General features: G+C 41.1%; 1 protein-coding gene and 1 long non-coding RNA gene across 8 annotated transcripts in view; one reads left to right on the plus strand and one right to left on the minus strand.

The window, feature by feature from the left end:
- Positions 1 to 215: 215 nt before the first annotated feature.
- prkaca.S (protein kinase, cAMP-dependent, alpha catalytic subunit S homeolog) overlaps positions 216 to 15,110 on the plus strand; it is a 51,250-nt gene continuing 36,355 nt past the window's right edge. The window contains exons 1-2 of one of the 7 annotated variants that reach the window (XM_041587443.1): positions 216 to 298; positions 1,706 to 1,813. In XM_041587443.1, coding sequence (XP_041443377.1) covers positions 1,768 to 1,813 — 46 coding nt within the window. In that variant the 5' untranslated portion in view covers positions 216 to 298; positions 1,706 to 1,767. The other 6 variants (XM_041587444.1, XM_041587442.1, XM_041587440.1 and 3 more) reach the window with 6 other exon arrangements.
- Positions 11,493 to 13,007, minus strand: LOC121402122. Its single transcript, XR_005966569.1, has 2 exons — positions 12,811 to 13,007; positions 11,493 to 12,509 (listed from the first exon to the last, which is right to left on the minus strand). It is a non-coding gene; the product is annotated as an uncharacterized LOC121402122 (long non-coding RNA).

A 15,110-nucleotide genomic window follows, 5' to 3' on the forward strand; every position in this document is an offset into this window, starting at 1 on the left:
AATCATTTACCTGCAGATTTGTCCCGCCTTTCTGCTGCCAGTCAGAGCAAGTCTATAGCCAATGAGAAAGCGTTGGGCGGAGACAGTTGATTCCCACGCCTTCTCATTGGGCTTTTTTCCTGTGTGACGTCAGGACTCCCGTCTCCTGGGTGACAGGGAGGGGAGGTGGGATTAGGCCTTACCGCTTTACCGATGATCGTCTAAAAAGGGGTGGGACTTACGAGGGGCACTAGGGGAGTACGTTCGAGGCAGCTTGTCCTGGGGCGGGAGGGGCTACGTTCCGTGATTGGGTTACAAGGTTTGTATGACGACGAACGAGGCGGAGCTAATTAGGTGAGTGGGGGGGTCCTGGAGGCTTCGCAGAGGAGGAGGGAAAAGGTTCCGCGGCCTGCGGGGTTCTAGAGGTGACGAGCGGGTGCTGGATGCGTCCGGTGGGAGGAGAGCCAGCAGGCCCGTCATATCGCTTCCCAGAGGTATCTGAGCTGCGGTTTTTAGCTTATGTATGGATAGGCCCAAGGCGCTGTTAGTGGCTCTCTAGCCGGCGTCTCCCCTGCTCACATTGCACTACAATTCCCAGCATTCCTTGCCAGCGGTACGAGGGGGTGCTCGGAGTTTGTTTACTCGGCTACCTGGGGCACAGCCTGGAGGCTGGGGTAGGCAGTAGTAGTTACTTGACTGCACATTACAACTGTTCCTGCCATGTTATGTGACATTGGAGCTGCAGGGAGCAGTAGTAGTGCGGCTGCTGCTCTTGCTAAAGGTACTGAAGGGGGCGCTGTTCCGACGGGGGTTCTGTACAGGTGTGAGGGGTGGGCTGGCCTGTGGGGTGCCCCCTTCAGCCATAGGGTGGGGAGGAAGGCAGGTTTGATCAGTGACACCCCTCTGCCATTCTGGGGGCGGTACCCAAGTACCACAATTTAGGCCTGGAGTTTGGACAATAAATAATTTATTAAGAATCCATCAGTAATGTTTCGGTTGTCGCACCAGCCTTTCTCAAAATCTTTTTTGGACTTTGAGAACAGCTGGTGCAACAGCCGAAACGTTGGTGATGAATTCTTAATAAGGGCTCGTACAGACGAGCGTTTTTACCTGCGCTCCGTTTTTCTGCGTTCAGCCGCAGGGTAGCGCAGGAATAGACGCATTACATTTTTTCCAATGGGGCTGTACTCACACAGGCGCGTGTAGGCGCCGAACGCAGGAAAAATGCAGCATGTTGCGTCTCAACCTGCGTTCGGCGCCTACACGCACCTGTGTGAGTACAGCCCCATTGGAAAAAATGTAATGCGTCTATTCCTGCGCTCCCCTGTGGCTGAACGCTGAAAAACGGAACGCAGGGGAGTGCAGGTAAAAACGCTCGTCTGTAAGAGCCCTAAATGATTTGATGTCCTGTGAGTGCTGCTTCTTCAAGGAGATATATATACGCTTCTGCATTATTTACTCCAGTCGCTGGCCAGTGGAGCTTACAATCCAGCTTCCCTCTCGAATTTTTCAGCAGGAGCCCCATAACCTGCTTTTATGTTTTTGTGGTGTGGAAAGAAAGAGGAGACACTGCTAGATAGTTCCCTACAGCAACACTACCACCTCACAAAGACCGTCATTAGTCCTGGGCACATTTTAGCCCCTCGGGATAATATATTTAAGGCTTTTCCCTACAGATGCTGATCGATGTGTAACCCAGAAGTAACGGACTGATTTCTCATCGCAGGTCTTAAACTTATTGGTGGGGGGCGTTTGTCCAGAATTTAGAGGACCCGTCCGCCCCCCACCATGGGCAACGCGGCTACCACAAAGAAGGGTGGCGAGATTGAAAGTGGTGAGTACTTCCCTCACTTGGCATTACTTTGATATTTTTCCATATAAGGATTAGTATGATCTCCCAGGCTTGTTCACTGTCTCCTGCATTTAATCCTCACTACTGTAACTACACTTCAGTTTAAGTGCTCCTCCTCTTTATGTAGTACTCCTCCTGCTAGAGTATGGGAGGGATGCACTAATAACTCCTTGCAAGGAAATAAACATGTATATAGAATTATTATTAAAGGTGTGGTTCACCTTCAAATTAACTTTTAGTATGTTATATAATTGCCAATAATGTGCAATTTTTCATTGGTCTTCATTATTTATTTTTTATAGTTTTAGAATTATTTGCTTTTTTCTGACTTTCCAGTAAATGGGGGTCACTGACCCCATCTTAAAACCAAATGCTCTGTAAGGCTACCAATGTGCTATTGTTACTTTTTATTACTCCTCTTTCTATTCAGGCCACTTATATTCATATTTCAGTCTCATTCCACTGTTCCATTGTTTCCACTCCAAAAAGAAAATTGCCCACGGCAATCCAGCCTAAACAACTCCATGTCCTAGTCAGTTCAGCAGTGTCCATAGAAACACAAATGCCAGGCAGAAAGCTATGAAGCAAGAGGAAAAAAACAATCACCCCTTCTGATCTTCACACCTTAAGTCTACTATAAAATCATGTAAACATTAAATAAACCCAATAGGCTGGTTCTGCTTCCAATAAGGATTAATTATATCTTCGTTGGGATCACGTACAAGGTACTGTTCTATTATTACAGAGAAAAGGGAAATCATTTCTAAACATTTGGATTATTTGGATAAAATGGAGTTTATGGGAGACGGCCTTTCTGTAATTTGGAGCTTTCTGGATAACAGGTTTCCAAATAATGGATCCCATACCTTTACGGTGCAGTTATTGGACCGGTTATCCAGAATGCTCGTTGGTTTGAGACAGTTCAGCAGAAATAAAGACTTTTTTCAATTACTTTCTATATTCTATGTGTTACTGTTTTTAAAATATTGAAGCATATTTTGTGTCAAGTGTCATTTTGCACCTTCTAAAGCCACTCTGGGGGGGGGGGGCTGTAAACTGTTCTAAATTGATACATTTAGTTGATACATTTTTTATCTTTGTCCCTTTGAGCAGAATCCCTGAGATTCATTAAAGGGGTGGTTCAGACAACTAGTTGTTTTCAGATAGATCACCAGCAATAAAGACTTTTTCCAATGACTTTCCATTTTCTATGTATGACCGTTTTTCTAATATTTAAAGTGTAAGTGTCATTTTTCACCTTCTGAAGCCGCTTGCTCTGGGAGGGAGGGTCGCCGATCTTGTAAACTGTTCTAAATTGATACATTTAGTTAATACGTTTCTTATCTATGTCCCTGCTGAGTAGAATCTCTTGAGTTTCCTTACAGGCAGCTGTTAAAATTGATACAATAGTTGCTAATACTCCAGAGATGCTGCTGAGAAATGTATCAACTAAATGTTGCAAAACTGTAACAGTTCAGAGTCTGCAGCTGAATTACTGAGCTGCCAGACTACATTAAACTTAGATTTTGGAAAACTGGTGAAAAATGTAAAGCAATTGAAAAAAGTCTTTTTTTTTCTGAGAAACAATCCAAAAACAACTCAACTGAAAAAGTGTTTGGAAGGTGAACAACCCCTTTAAGTCTACTAAAAAATAATGGAAACATTAAATAAATTCAATAGGCTGGTTTTGCCTCCAATAAGGATTAATTATATCTTCGTTGGGATCAAGTACAAGCTACTGTTTTATTGCAGAAAAAAAAGGAAATCTTTAAAAAAAAAAATGGAGTTCTTGATGGAGTCAGTGGGTGGTGGCTTTCCCATAATTTGGAGCTTCCTGGATAACTGGTTGAATCCTATACAGATATGGGACCTGTTATCCAGAATGCTCTGCACCTGGGGTTTGCTGGATAAGGAATTTTTTCGTAATTTGGATCTTCATAGATTGTCTATAAAATCTTGTAAACAGTAAATAAACCAAGTAAACTGGTTTTGCTTCCAATACAGATTATTATATCTTGGTTTGAATCAAGTACAAGGAACTGTTTTATTACTACAGAGAAAAAGGAAATATCTTTTAAAAAATTGGATTATTTGATTATAATGGAGTCTATGGGAGATGGTCATTCTGTAATTTGGAGCTTTCTGGAAAATGGGTTTCCGTGTAACAGATCCAATAACTATGCAATGGAATTCCAGTATCAGAACTCACCTTTTTAGGAAGTACCAGGAATTCTGGGTACAGCCGTAAACCCTTGTTGCCCAGCCCTTTTACTGAAGAAGAACAAAAGGACTCGTGGGCCTCTGTGCCTTTGATTTATAATGAGCTCTGCCAACGCCCATGCATGTTATGAGTAAATAAGATCTGCTGCACAAACAGACAGACTTGACCTTAAAAACAAAGTACAGTGCATTGTACAGAGGAAACATTCGGTGCCAAACACTTTAACCAGGTGGTTTACACAAAATTTAATTCAATATAGATTTTTCTATTCTGAAGAGTTTTGCACCTGATACTCTGTTTCTAATATTTAATGTTGACAAACAAACCTCTTCTTTCTTTCATCTGTCCACTAATTACACTGTGCAGTGATATCCATGCAAAATGATTTCAGACCACTGACTTTTTAAAGGAGAACTAAACCCCAACAATGAATTGCTAAAAATACCATAGTTTATATACTGAACTTATTGCACCAGCCAAAAATGTCAGCTTCTCAATAGCAGCAATGATCCAGGACTTCAAATTTGACACGTAGGTCACCATCTTGGAAAGTGTATGTGACACTCACATGCTCGGTGGGCTCTGAGCAGCTGTTGAGTAGCTAAGCTTAGGGGTAGTTGCAAATTATCAAGCAGAAAAGGAGGTTGGCATGTAATATAAACTGATGCTACAGGGCTGATTGTTAAATTCTGGTGCAAATTGCACTGGTTTCTGTGCTGCCATGTAGTAATTATCTGTATTAATTACTAATCAGACGTATATTGTGACATTTCTATTCTATGTGTATTATATATAGTGAGTGGGTCCCTAAGCTCCATAAGTGTCAGCAGCACAGAGCATGTGCTGTGAATCAGCAGAAAAGAAGATGGGCAGCTACTGGGGCATCTTTGTAGACACAGATCTTTACTGCTAAAGGGCTGTGGTTGCCTTGGGCTGGTACAGAAGCCCAAAACATAATGTACAACATATCTAGCTACTTCTTTAGTTAAAGGAGAAGGAAAGCTACGGAGGCATTTTATCGCCAATATCTGCAATAGTGCAAGCTAGAATGCTATATTTATTCTGTAGAATGTTTTACCATACCGGAGTAAAAAGCTCTAGAAACTCTCTGTTTGTTTAGGATAGGAGCTGCAGTATTAACATGGCGTGACATCACTTCCTGCCTGAGTCTCTCCTTGCTCACTTATAGCTCTGGGCTCAGATTACAGCAGAGAAGGGAGGGGGGAGAGGAGCAAACGGAGCATGCTCTTGCCCAGGGCAATGAGGTTTAATCTGAAGGCAGGAAGTCTGATACAGAAGCCCATGTGTACACAATAGAAGAAAAGAAATGCAGTGTTTCTTTTGACAGGGGACTCAGAGCAGCACTACTTTGGGGGTTTACTGGTATATTTAGATGGACCTTTCTGATAAGGCTTACTTAGTTTTATTTCCTTCTCCTTTAAGACAAGCCTTGTATCATCTCAAAATCTTGTTTGTGCACCAGAATAGGGGACCCGATGTCCATCCCGATGCACTGGTTATACAATTAAATGGTAAAGAGAATGGGGGAATGTGGGGAGAGCAGTGACATCTAGGAAGTGCTGAATGGGAAGTGAAAGTAATTGTCTGCCCCGCCTCTATGCCACTGGCATAGAGGAGTGGCAGACAATATTTGATTGACAACTGAGATTTTTAAATGAGCTTATAACAGCTATGAATGCTTTAATAAAAAATAGAAATGGATTTCATGTTTAGTTGGAAAAGGACTTTTATTATACAGATTTTTGTGTCTGGGTGACAGGTCCACTTTAAACACCTCTTCTCCAGCGTGAACATCAACAATTTGGGCAGTCTTTCTTCATAGCCAAGATTTTCCATACCTTTTACCAACTTAGTTGCCCTTCTCTGTACCCTCTCTAATACAATAATGTCCTCCTGTTTGAGTGATGTAGACCAAAACTGTACAGCATATTCTAAATGGGGCTTTACCAGTGCTCTATAAAGTGGAAGAATGAACTCATCCTGTTGTGAATCAATGCCCCTTTTAATACAGCTCAAGACCTTATTTGCCCTTGATGCTGCTGACTGGCGTTGTTTGCTACAGCCAAGTTTATCATCTACAATGACTCCAAAGTCCTTTTCCATAATGGATTTGCCTAGTGCAGTCCCATTAAGGGTATAAGTGGCTTGGATATTTTTACATCCCAGGTGCACGACTTTACATTTATCAACATTGAATCTCATTTGCCACTTAGCTGTCCAGATTGCCAGTTTGTCAAGATGTTGCAAGGATGCCACATCCTGGATGGAATTTATTGGGCTGGATAGTTTTGTGTTGTCTGCAAACACTGATACATTACTTATAATACCCTCCCCTAAGTCATTAATAAACAAGTTAAATAAAAGCGGACCCAATACCGAGCCCTGAGGGACCCCACTAAGAACCTTACTCCAAGTAGAGAATGTACCATTAACAACCACCCTTTGTACTCGATCCTGTAGCCAGTTTCCATGCGCAAATGACTTCATTAAGCCCAACAGTCCTTTGTTTAGAAAGCAGTCGTTTGTGGGGCACTTTATCAAACACTTTGGCAGAATCCAAATAGATCACACTGTCCCAAATAGACCCACTGTCCAGCATGTTACTTATCTCATCATGAAAAGCAATCAAATTTGTCTGACATGACCTATCCTTCATAAAGCCATGCTGAGCTGCTCATAATGTCATTCACTAGGACAAAATTTTGAATTTGATCCCTTAACAAGCCTTCAAATAATTTGCCCACCACAGATGTCAAACTTACTGGCCTATAATTGTCAGGTTGAGATCGTAATCCCTTTACAAATATTGGAATGACAGCTTTTCTCCAATCCATATGTACCATACCATATGAAAGTGAATAGAAAGAAAATCAGAAATAGGGGCTGGTCTAAAACTGAACTAAGCTCTCTTAGAACCTGGGGGTGTATGCCATCAGGCCCTTGTAGCCTTGTTTACATTCATTTTTATTAAAGCTTTATGGATCATATCCTGAGTCAGCCACTGACTAGATTGAGCTGAGCCATCAGTGCAGCTATGAAGTGAGCCTGGGAACTTGGACTCCTCTATGGTATACACTCAAGAAAAGAACTGATTTAGCACATTTGCCTTTTCTGTATGTGTTGCAACCATACTGTTACCATTATTTAATGGAGCAACACTCTCAACCTGCATCTTTTTACTATTAATATATTTAAAAAACTTTTTGAGGTTAGTCTTAGCCTCCGCCGCAATGCACTCTTCATTTCCTTTCTTTGCTGATTTACAACATTTATTAGAGTGTTTGTATTCATTAAATGCAGCTTCTGTCCCAACAGACTTGTAGTTTTTAAATGCTTTTCTCTTCTTTCCTATTAACTTCTTTACTTCTATATTAAGTCACATAGGGTGATTCTTAGAGCTTCTACATTTACTCCTTAAGGGAATAAATTGAGAACAGTAATGATTTAATATAATTTTAAATGGCATCCATTTCTGTTCTGTGTTTTTAGCTGAAAACTTAATGCCCCAATCAATGCTCTGAAGGGCAGCCCTGAAGGCACTAAAATTAGCTTTTCTGAAAGTCATGGTTTTTGTTGTGGGTCATTTGAGATCACTAGATCCAGAATAGCATTTTTTTTCTGGTTGGCTCCTCAACAACCTGTGCCATAAAATTGTCATGCAACAAGATAACAGATAAACTCTGAATAATCCCATTGTATACTACAGATCTTATCTGTTATCGGCTTTGTATCCTGTGCCTTTTCTATCTTTTCAGATTTGAATGGGTGCCCCATGGCTACACAGTAGCTTGTTTATATAAACTATAGTAGAGTATCTAAAACAAATAGATCAGTTTTACCAGCACAGCAAAACGGTACATTATATTGTCATTCCATTAAAATAATTTTGGTTTTTGGTGTTACTGCTCCTTTAAAGGTGAACCACCCCTTTTTAAATTTCCTTTTGTTTCCTTATCTCTAATGCACTGTATGTTCAGTTAAATGGGTTGTTCACTTTAACAATGTAGAGTGTGATATGCTAAGATAATTTGCAATTGATTTTAATTTTTTTATTATTTGGTTTTTGCATTAATAAGTTTTTTATTGAGCAGCTCTCCATTTTGCAACAGCAATCTGGTTGCTAGGGTCCAAATTACCCTAGCAACCATGCATTGATTTGAATGAGAGACTGGAATATGAATAGAAGAGGGTCTGAAAAACATAATAAGTTAGGTTGAAAAAAGACACATGTCTAACCTGCCTAACTGCTAGTTGACCCAGAAAAATTAGTAATCTAAAGTAGCAATAACATTACATGATTTGAAAGCTGAAAAGAGTCCGAAGAAGAAGGCAAATAATTCTATAACATACTAAAAATTTAGAGGTAAACCACATCTTTAATTGATTATTAATTGATTGATTTATGTCTTTGGTAATTGCTGAGTGCTGAGCACCTCTTTTTCTTTGTATAAAATAGTTGGGCTTTAGATAATGTTACACAGGGACTCCGAAGATGGGTTTACATTTTAAAAAAATGAAATGATTCCACAAAATGTCATAAAATCCAGTAGCGAAGCTGAACAGCTCATTAAAGGACCATAACATTAAAAAATGAAATTGTTTTAAAGTAATAAAAATATAATGCAGTGTTGATCTGCACCAGTAAAACTGCTTTGTTTGCTTCATTAACACTACTATTGTTTATATAAATAAGCTGCTGTGTAGCAATGGGGGCAGCCATTCAAAGGAGAAAAGGCTCAAGTTACACAGCAGATAGCAGATAAGCTCTGTAGAACATCATGGTGTTATCTGTTATCCATTATTTAACCTGTGCCATATAGCCTTTTTTCAATTTCTGCCATTGCTACTCAACAGCTTGTTTATATGAACTTTAATAGTGTTTCTGAAGCAAACACACCAGTTTTACCAGTGCAGGGCAACAATACGTGATATTTTCATTACTTAAATACACTTTCATTTTTTGGTGTTACTGTTCCTTTAAGGAAGGAGCAAGGGTAGAGAGTAAGGGGTTAGGTGAGAGTCACTGTAGGTTTGTAGCAGACAGGACACTGAGCAGATATTTGGCAGCAGAAGGGTTAAGATTGCTGTATGGCAGGTTACTGCTAATGAGCTTTCATCCCGGGTTAATCCGTTAGCAGTTATTTATAGCAAGCTCCTCCCCCTTCATAACAGGGTCAGTTTTGGGCGTCTCCCACCCCTCTGCGAGGCATTGCATCCCATTAAAGCAGAACCTGGATCTCTGCTGTCAATGCTTTCCAGAAGCATCTTCTGGCAATGGAAACTGACTTCTCTGCTCAGTCCCTCTCCCCCTAACCAGAATCGCGAGGGGCAGGAGTGCTACAGTACTACAGAACAAACTGTTAGGCCACGGCTGGGTAGTGGGTAAAGGAGGGCGCTCTTTGAGTTATGCTGAAGGTGCCAGCAGGGCACATACTGAATCTGTAGCAAAAGGGCAGAAGTCCTAATACAAAACATTGCATTCTGGGAAGGAGGGCTGGGTGACCTGAGACACCCACATGCCTCTAAAATGGAAGAATTCTACCCAGGGCCCTCACATGCGCACACACAGGGCCATTGCTACTCCCTTGTCCTCATCTGTTGGCAGGATGCTGCAAGGGGGGTACAGATTAAGGGGCAGATTTATCAAGGGTCGAATTAAAAATTCGAAATTAGAATTTTCGTTTTTATGGTCAAAGCTGTAAAATTCGACTAGGGACTTCGGAAATTCGATTAGAGTTTTTAAATTTTTTATGAGATTTTCAAGATTTACCATGTACTCTAGCCCTTTAAAAACTCGAATTCAACTATTCACCACCTACAACCTGCCGAGTTGCTGTTTAAGTCAATGGGAGAGGTCCAGCGATCAATTTGGAGATGTTTGTAGCCTTCCTGACATTCAAGGTTTTTTGTATCAAGTATTTTAAATTCAAATCGAATTAGATTTAAATTCGATATGAGTTTTCGGGCCGATTCTATTTATCTCAGTTTAGAAAATTTGATTTTATTAATACAATTCGATTGATAAATGTGCCTCTAAATCATTATAATGATTTCTGTCTCCAGGGCCTGGCCCTGTGAACCAGGAGGAAAGGTTAGACTTTCAGATCTCCAGTCACTGACAACTTGACTACACCATTCTTTAACCCAGGGGTCCCCAACCTTTTCTAACCGTGAGCCACATTTAAATGTAAAATAAGTTGGGGAGCAACATAATCATGCAAGAAGTTCCTAGGGGTGTGAAATATGGAATGTTATTGGCAATTGGTAGCCCCTATGTGGACTTGCAGCCTACATGAGCCTCTGTTTGGCAGTACACATGGTTTTTGTACAACTAAAACTTGCCTTCAAACCAGAAATTCAAAAATAAGCACCAGTTTTGAGGCCACTGTGAGCAACATCCAAGGGGTCGGAGAGCAACATGTTGCTCACGAGCCACTGGTTGGGGATCACTGCTCTAACCCACCCCCATCACTGCAACTCTATTTGTAATGCATTGAAAAAAGGAGATTCTTTGGCTCCAAAATTAGAGGATGTAAACACACAATAAAATTTTTTACTGTGGCTTGAAATGTCGTATTGGAATTCTGTAGGTTAAGATTGTACCAGTATATGTATTAGAGGGAAATAGTGGAAGCACTCAAGGCTAAATCAAAATATATTTAAATATAATGGAAGTGCTACTTACAATGCATTTCCCTGGGCCCCTGTCTCATAAGTAATTCAGTATAAATGCAAGTGCATGTTTACAAAACAGGGGTTTTTAGTTACCAAAGTTATGATCATAAAATTGAAAAGCCACCATACCACGTCAAGGTAAACCCCATATGGCGGTCCCTAACTTACTTATTAAAAAGAAATGTTTCTCTGCATAATAGCATTACCTGTGTTCAATGTATGTTGAGCATTGGTTTCAATTTGAAGGCTGAATCCTCCCCCGCCAGTAAAGGCTTTTAAGAGAGAGTGATTGCCCAAACCAACGCCCACATTTAAAAGCGTAGGACCACCATTAGTTTTAAGGGGTGGGTATGGGGTGCTATTGAAAAACCACATGAAGCTAGGCCACAGCTTCAGGCCAATATACTATATTAGAGGGAAATAGTGGAAGCACTCAAGGCTAAATCAAAATATATTTAAATATAATGGAAGTGCTACTTACAATGCACTTCCCTGGGCCCCTGTCTCATAAGTAATTCAGTATAAATGCAAGTGCATGTTTACAAAACAGGGGTTTTTAGTTACCAAAGTTATGATCATAAAATTGAAAAGCCACCATACCACGTCAAGGTAAACCCCATATGGCGGTCCCTAACTTACTTATTAAAAAGAAATGTTTCTCTGCATAATAGCATTACCTGTGTTCAATGTATGTTGAGCATTGGTTTCAATTTGAAGGCTGAATCCTCCCCCGCCAGTAAAGGCTTTTAACCCTTTCACTGCCAGCCGATTTGTTCCAAAAGTGAACATCTACTGCCAAGCAGTTTTCAGACATTTTGAACTCATTGCATTTAGTTAGGTTTTTTGACAAGAAAACCTACACGAAATATGGCAAATTATATATTGTTTTTTTCAGAACGATTTGGGCTTGAACACTGTAAAAAAAATTTTTACTTATTCTGGAGATGTAACAAAAATTTTGAGTGAAATATGTAAAAAAAAAGTGAAATAAAGAAAAAAGGGTTTATATTTTGTGTCTTTTTTCCCAAAATATCTTACATATGCCGATAAAAATTACTGTTTGTAAAAACCCTGATTCTGCTGAATCCAACGATACGAAATACATATTGGTATCCCACTTTTCTTGTCCACAGGACACCCCAATAATGAAACAGCATTTTGTACAATTTCACCTCAAAACAAAATAGATAAGTGTATCTCCCGGTTAACATGGTATATCTAACGAAAGAAGTGAAAACCCCCCATAAATTAGGTATTTTTAGAAACCGCATACTTTTAGGTTTTTAGTTGTTGTGTAGTTTTTGCTGTAAATGTAGTCGCCATCACACAAACCACCATAAAACTCAACAATATTTTTCAAGTTTTTTATTTTTTTCTGAAACACTATCACAGTCACAAAGTAAAAAGTCAATTTGAGAAAAAAATCTCCAATAAAAATTTTCAATGAAGCCAGATAAGAAAGAAAAAATTGTCCCGAACTAAACGATACCACACATGCAGGGGTGCACCTAGAGACGCGGCCTCCAAACACCCCAAAACAGGGCCAATACTCAAAGGCAATTTCAACTAGAAAATTTGGGGCTGCGCTCTAAGTGCACACCTTACAGTTTCCCAGCCTAAACACCCCCTTACCTGTGAAATACCCCCCACAAACCATATATTCCTAGAAAGTGCACACATGCAGCTATTCATCGGCGCCATCCTTTCCTTCATACGCGGAGGATTGCGGGCGCAGCACTCCGAAGAATTTTACGGTTTAGCCTGAAATAAACAAAAAAATGGAGACAAAGTGAGATTTCTCCCCAAAATAGCCTTGAAAACTACAAAAAACTACTAAATATCAATCTGCAACTTGTTCTGAACAAAACAATACCACACATGCAGGGGTGCACCTAGAGACGCAGCCTCCAAACACCCCAAAACAGGGTCAATACACAAAGGCAATTTCAGCTGGAAAATTTGGGGCTGCGCTCTAGGTGCACACCTTGCAGTTTCCCAGCCTAAACACCCCTTTACCTGTAAAATACCCCCCACAAACCATATATTCCTAGAAAGTGCACACCTGCAGCTATTCATCGGCGCCATCCTTTCCTTCATACATGGAGAATTGCGGGCGCAGCACTCCGAAGAAGTTTACGGTTTAGCCGGAAATAAACAAAAAAATGGAGACAAAGTGCGATTTCTCCCCAAAATAGCCTTGAAAACTACAAAAAACTACTAAATATCAATCTGCAACTTGTTCTGAACAAAACGATACCACACATGCAGGGGTGCACCTAGAGACGCGGCCTCCAAACACCCCAAAACAGGGCCAATACAGAAAGGCAATTTCAGCTGGAAAATTTGGGGCTGCGCTCTAGGTGCACACCTTGCAGTTTCCCAGCCTAAACACCCCTTTACCTGTAAAATACCCCCCACAAACCATATATTCCTAGAAAGTGCACACCTGCAGCTATTCATCGGCGCCATCCTTTCCTTCATACATGGAGAATTGCGGGCGCAGCACTCCGAAGAAATTTATGGTTTAGCCGGAAATAAACAAAAAAATGGAGACAAAGTGAGATTTCTCCCCAAAATAGCCTTGAAAACTACAAAAAACCTACTAAATATCAATCTGCAACTTGTCCTGAACAAAACGATACCACACATGCAGGGGTGCACCTAGAGACGCGGCCTCCAAACACCCCAAAACAGGGCCAATACAGAAAGGCAATTTCAGCTGGAAAATTTGGGGCTGCGCTCTAGGTGCACACCTTGCAGTTTCCCAGCCTAAACACCCCTTTACCTGTAAAATACCCCCCACAAACCATATATTCCTAGAAAGTGCACACCTGCATCTATGCATTGGCGCCATCCTTTCCTTCATACGCGGAGAATTGTGGGCGCAGCACTCTGAAGAATTTTACGGTTTAGCCGGAAATAAACAAAAAAATGGAGACAAAGTTCGATTTCTCCCCAAAATAGCCGTGAAAACTACAAAAAAACTACTAAATATCAATCTGCAACTTGTCCTGAACAAAACGATACCCCACATGCAGGGGTGCACCTAGAGACGTGGCCTCCAAACACCCCAAAACAGGGCCAATACAGAAAGGCAATTTCAGCTGGAAAATTTGGGGCTGCGCTAGAGGTGCACACCTTGCAGTTTCCCAGCCTAAACACCCCTTTACCTGTAAAATACCCCCCACAAACCATATATTCCTAGAAAGTGCACACCTGCAGCTATTCATCGGCGCCAACCTTTCCTTGATACATGGAGAATTGCGGACGCAGCACTCCGAACAAGTTTACGGTTTAGCCGGAAATAAACAAAAAAATGGAGACAAAGTGAGATTTCTCCCCAAAATAGCCTTGAAAACTACAAAAAACCTACTAAATATCAATCTGCAACTTGTCCTGAACAAAACGATACCCCACATGCAGGGGTGCACCTAGAGACGTGGCCTCCAAACACCCCAAAACAGGGCCAATACAGAAAGGCAATTTCAGCTGGAAAATTTGGGGCTGCGCTAGAGGTGCACACCTTGCAGTTTCCCAGCCTAAACACCCCTTTACCTGTAAAATACCCCCCACAAACCATATATTCCTAGAAAGTGCACACATGCAGCTATTCATCGGCGCCATCCTTTCCTTCATACGCGGAGGATTGCGGACGCAGCACTCCGAAGAACTTTACGGTTTAGCCGGAAATAAACAAAAAAATGGAGACAAAGTGAGATTTCTCCCCAAAATAGCCTTGAAAACTACAAAAAACTACTAAATATCAATCTGCAACTTGTCCTGAACAAAACGATACCCCACATGCAGGGGTGCACCCAGAGACGCGGCCTCCAAACACCCCAAAACAGGGCCAATACAGAAAGGCAATTTCAGCTGGAAAATTTGGGGCTGCGCTCTAGGTGCACACCTTGCAGTTTCCCAGCCTAAACACCCCTTTACCTGTAAAATACCCCCCACAAACCATATATTCCTAGAAAGTGCACACCTGCAGCTATTCATCGGCGCCATCCTTTCCTTCATACATGGAGAATTGCGGGCGCAGCACTCCGAAGAAGTTTATGGTTTAGCCGGAAATAAACAAAAAAATGGAGACAAAGTGAGATTTCTCCCCAAAATAGCCTTGAAAACTACAAAAAACCTACTAAATATCAATCTGCAACTTGTCCTGAACAAAACGATACCACACATGCAGGGGTGCACCTAGAGACGCGGCCTCCAAACAACCCAAAACAGGGCCAATACAGAAAGGCAATTTCAGCTGGAAAATTTGGGGCTGCGCTCTAGGTGCACACCTTGCAGTTTCCCAGCCTAAACACCCCTTTACCTGTAAAATACCCCCCACAAACCATATATTCCTAGAAA

Source organism: Xenopus laevis, chromosome 3S (genome assembly GCF_017654675.1).
Source record: "Xenopus laevis strain J_2021 chromosome 3S, Xenopus_laevis_v10.1, whole genome shotgun sequence".
NCBI classification, from domain to species: Eukaryota; Metazoa; Chordata; class Amphibia; order Anura; family Pipidae; genus Xenopus; species Xenopus laevis.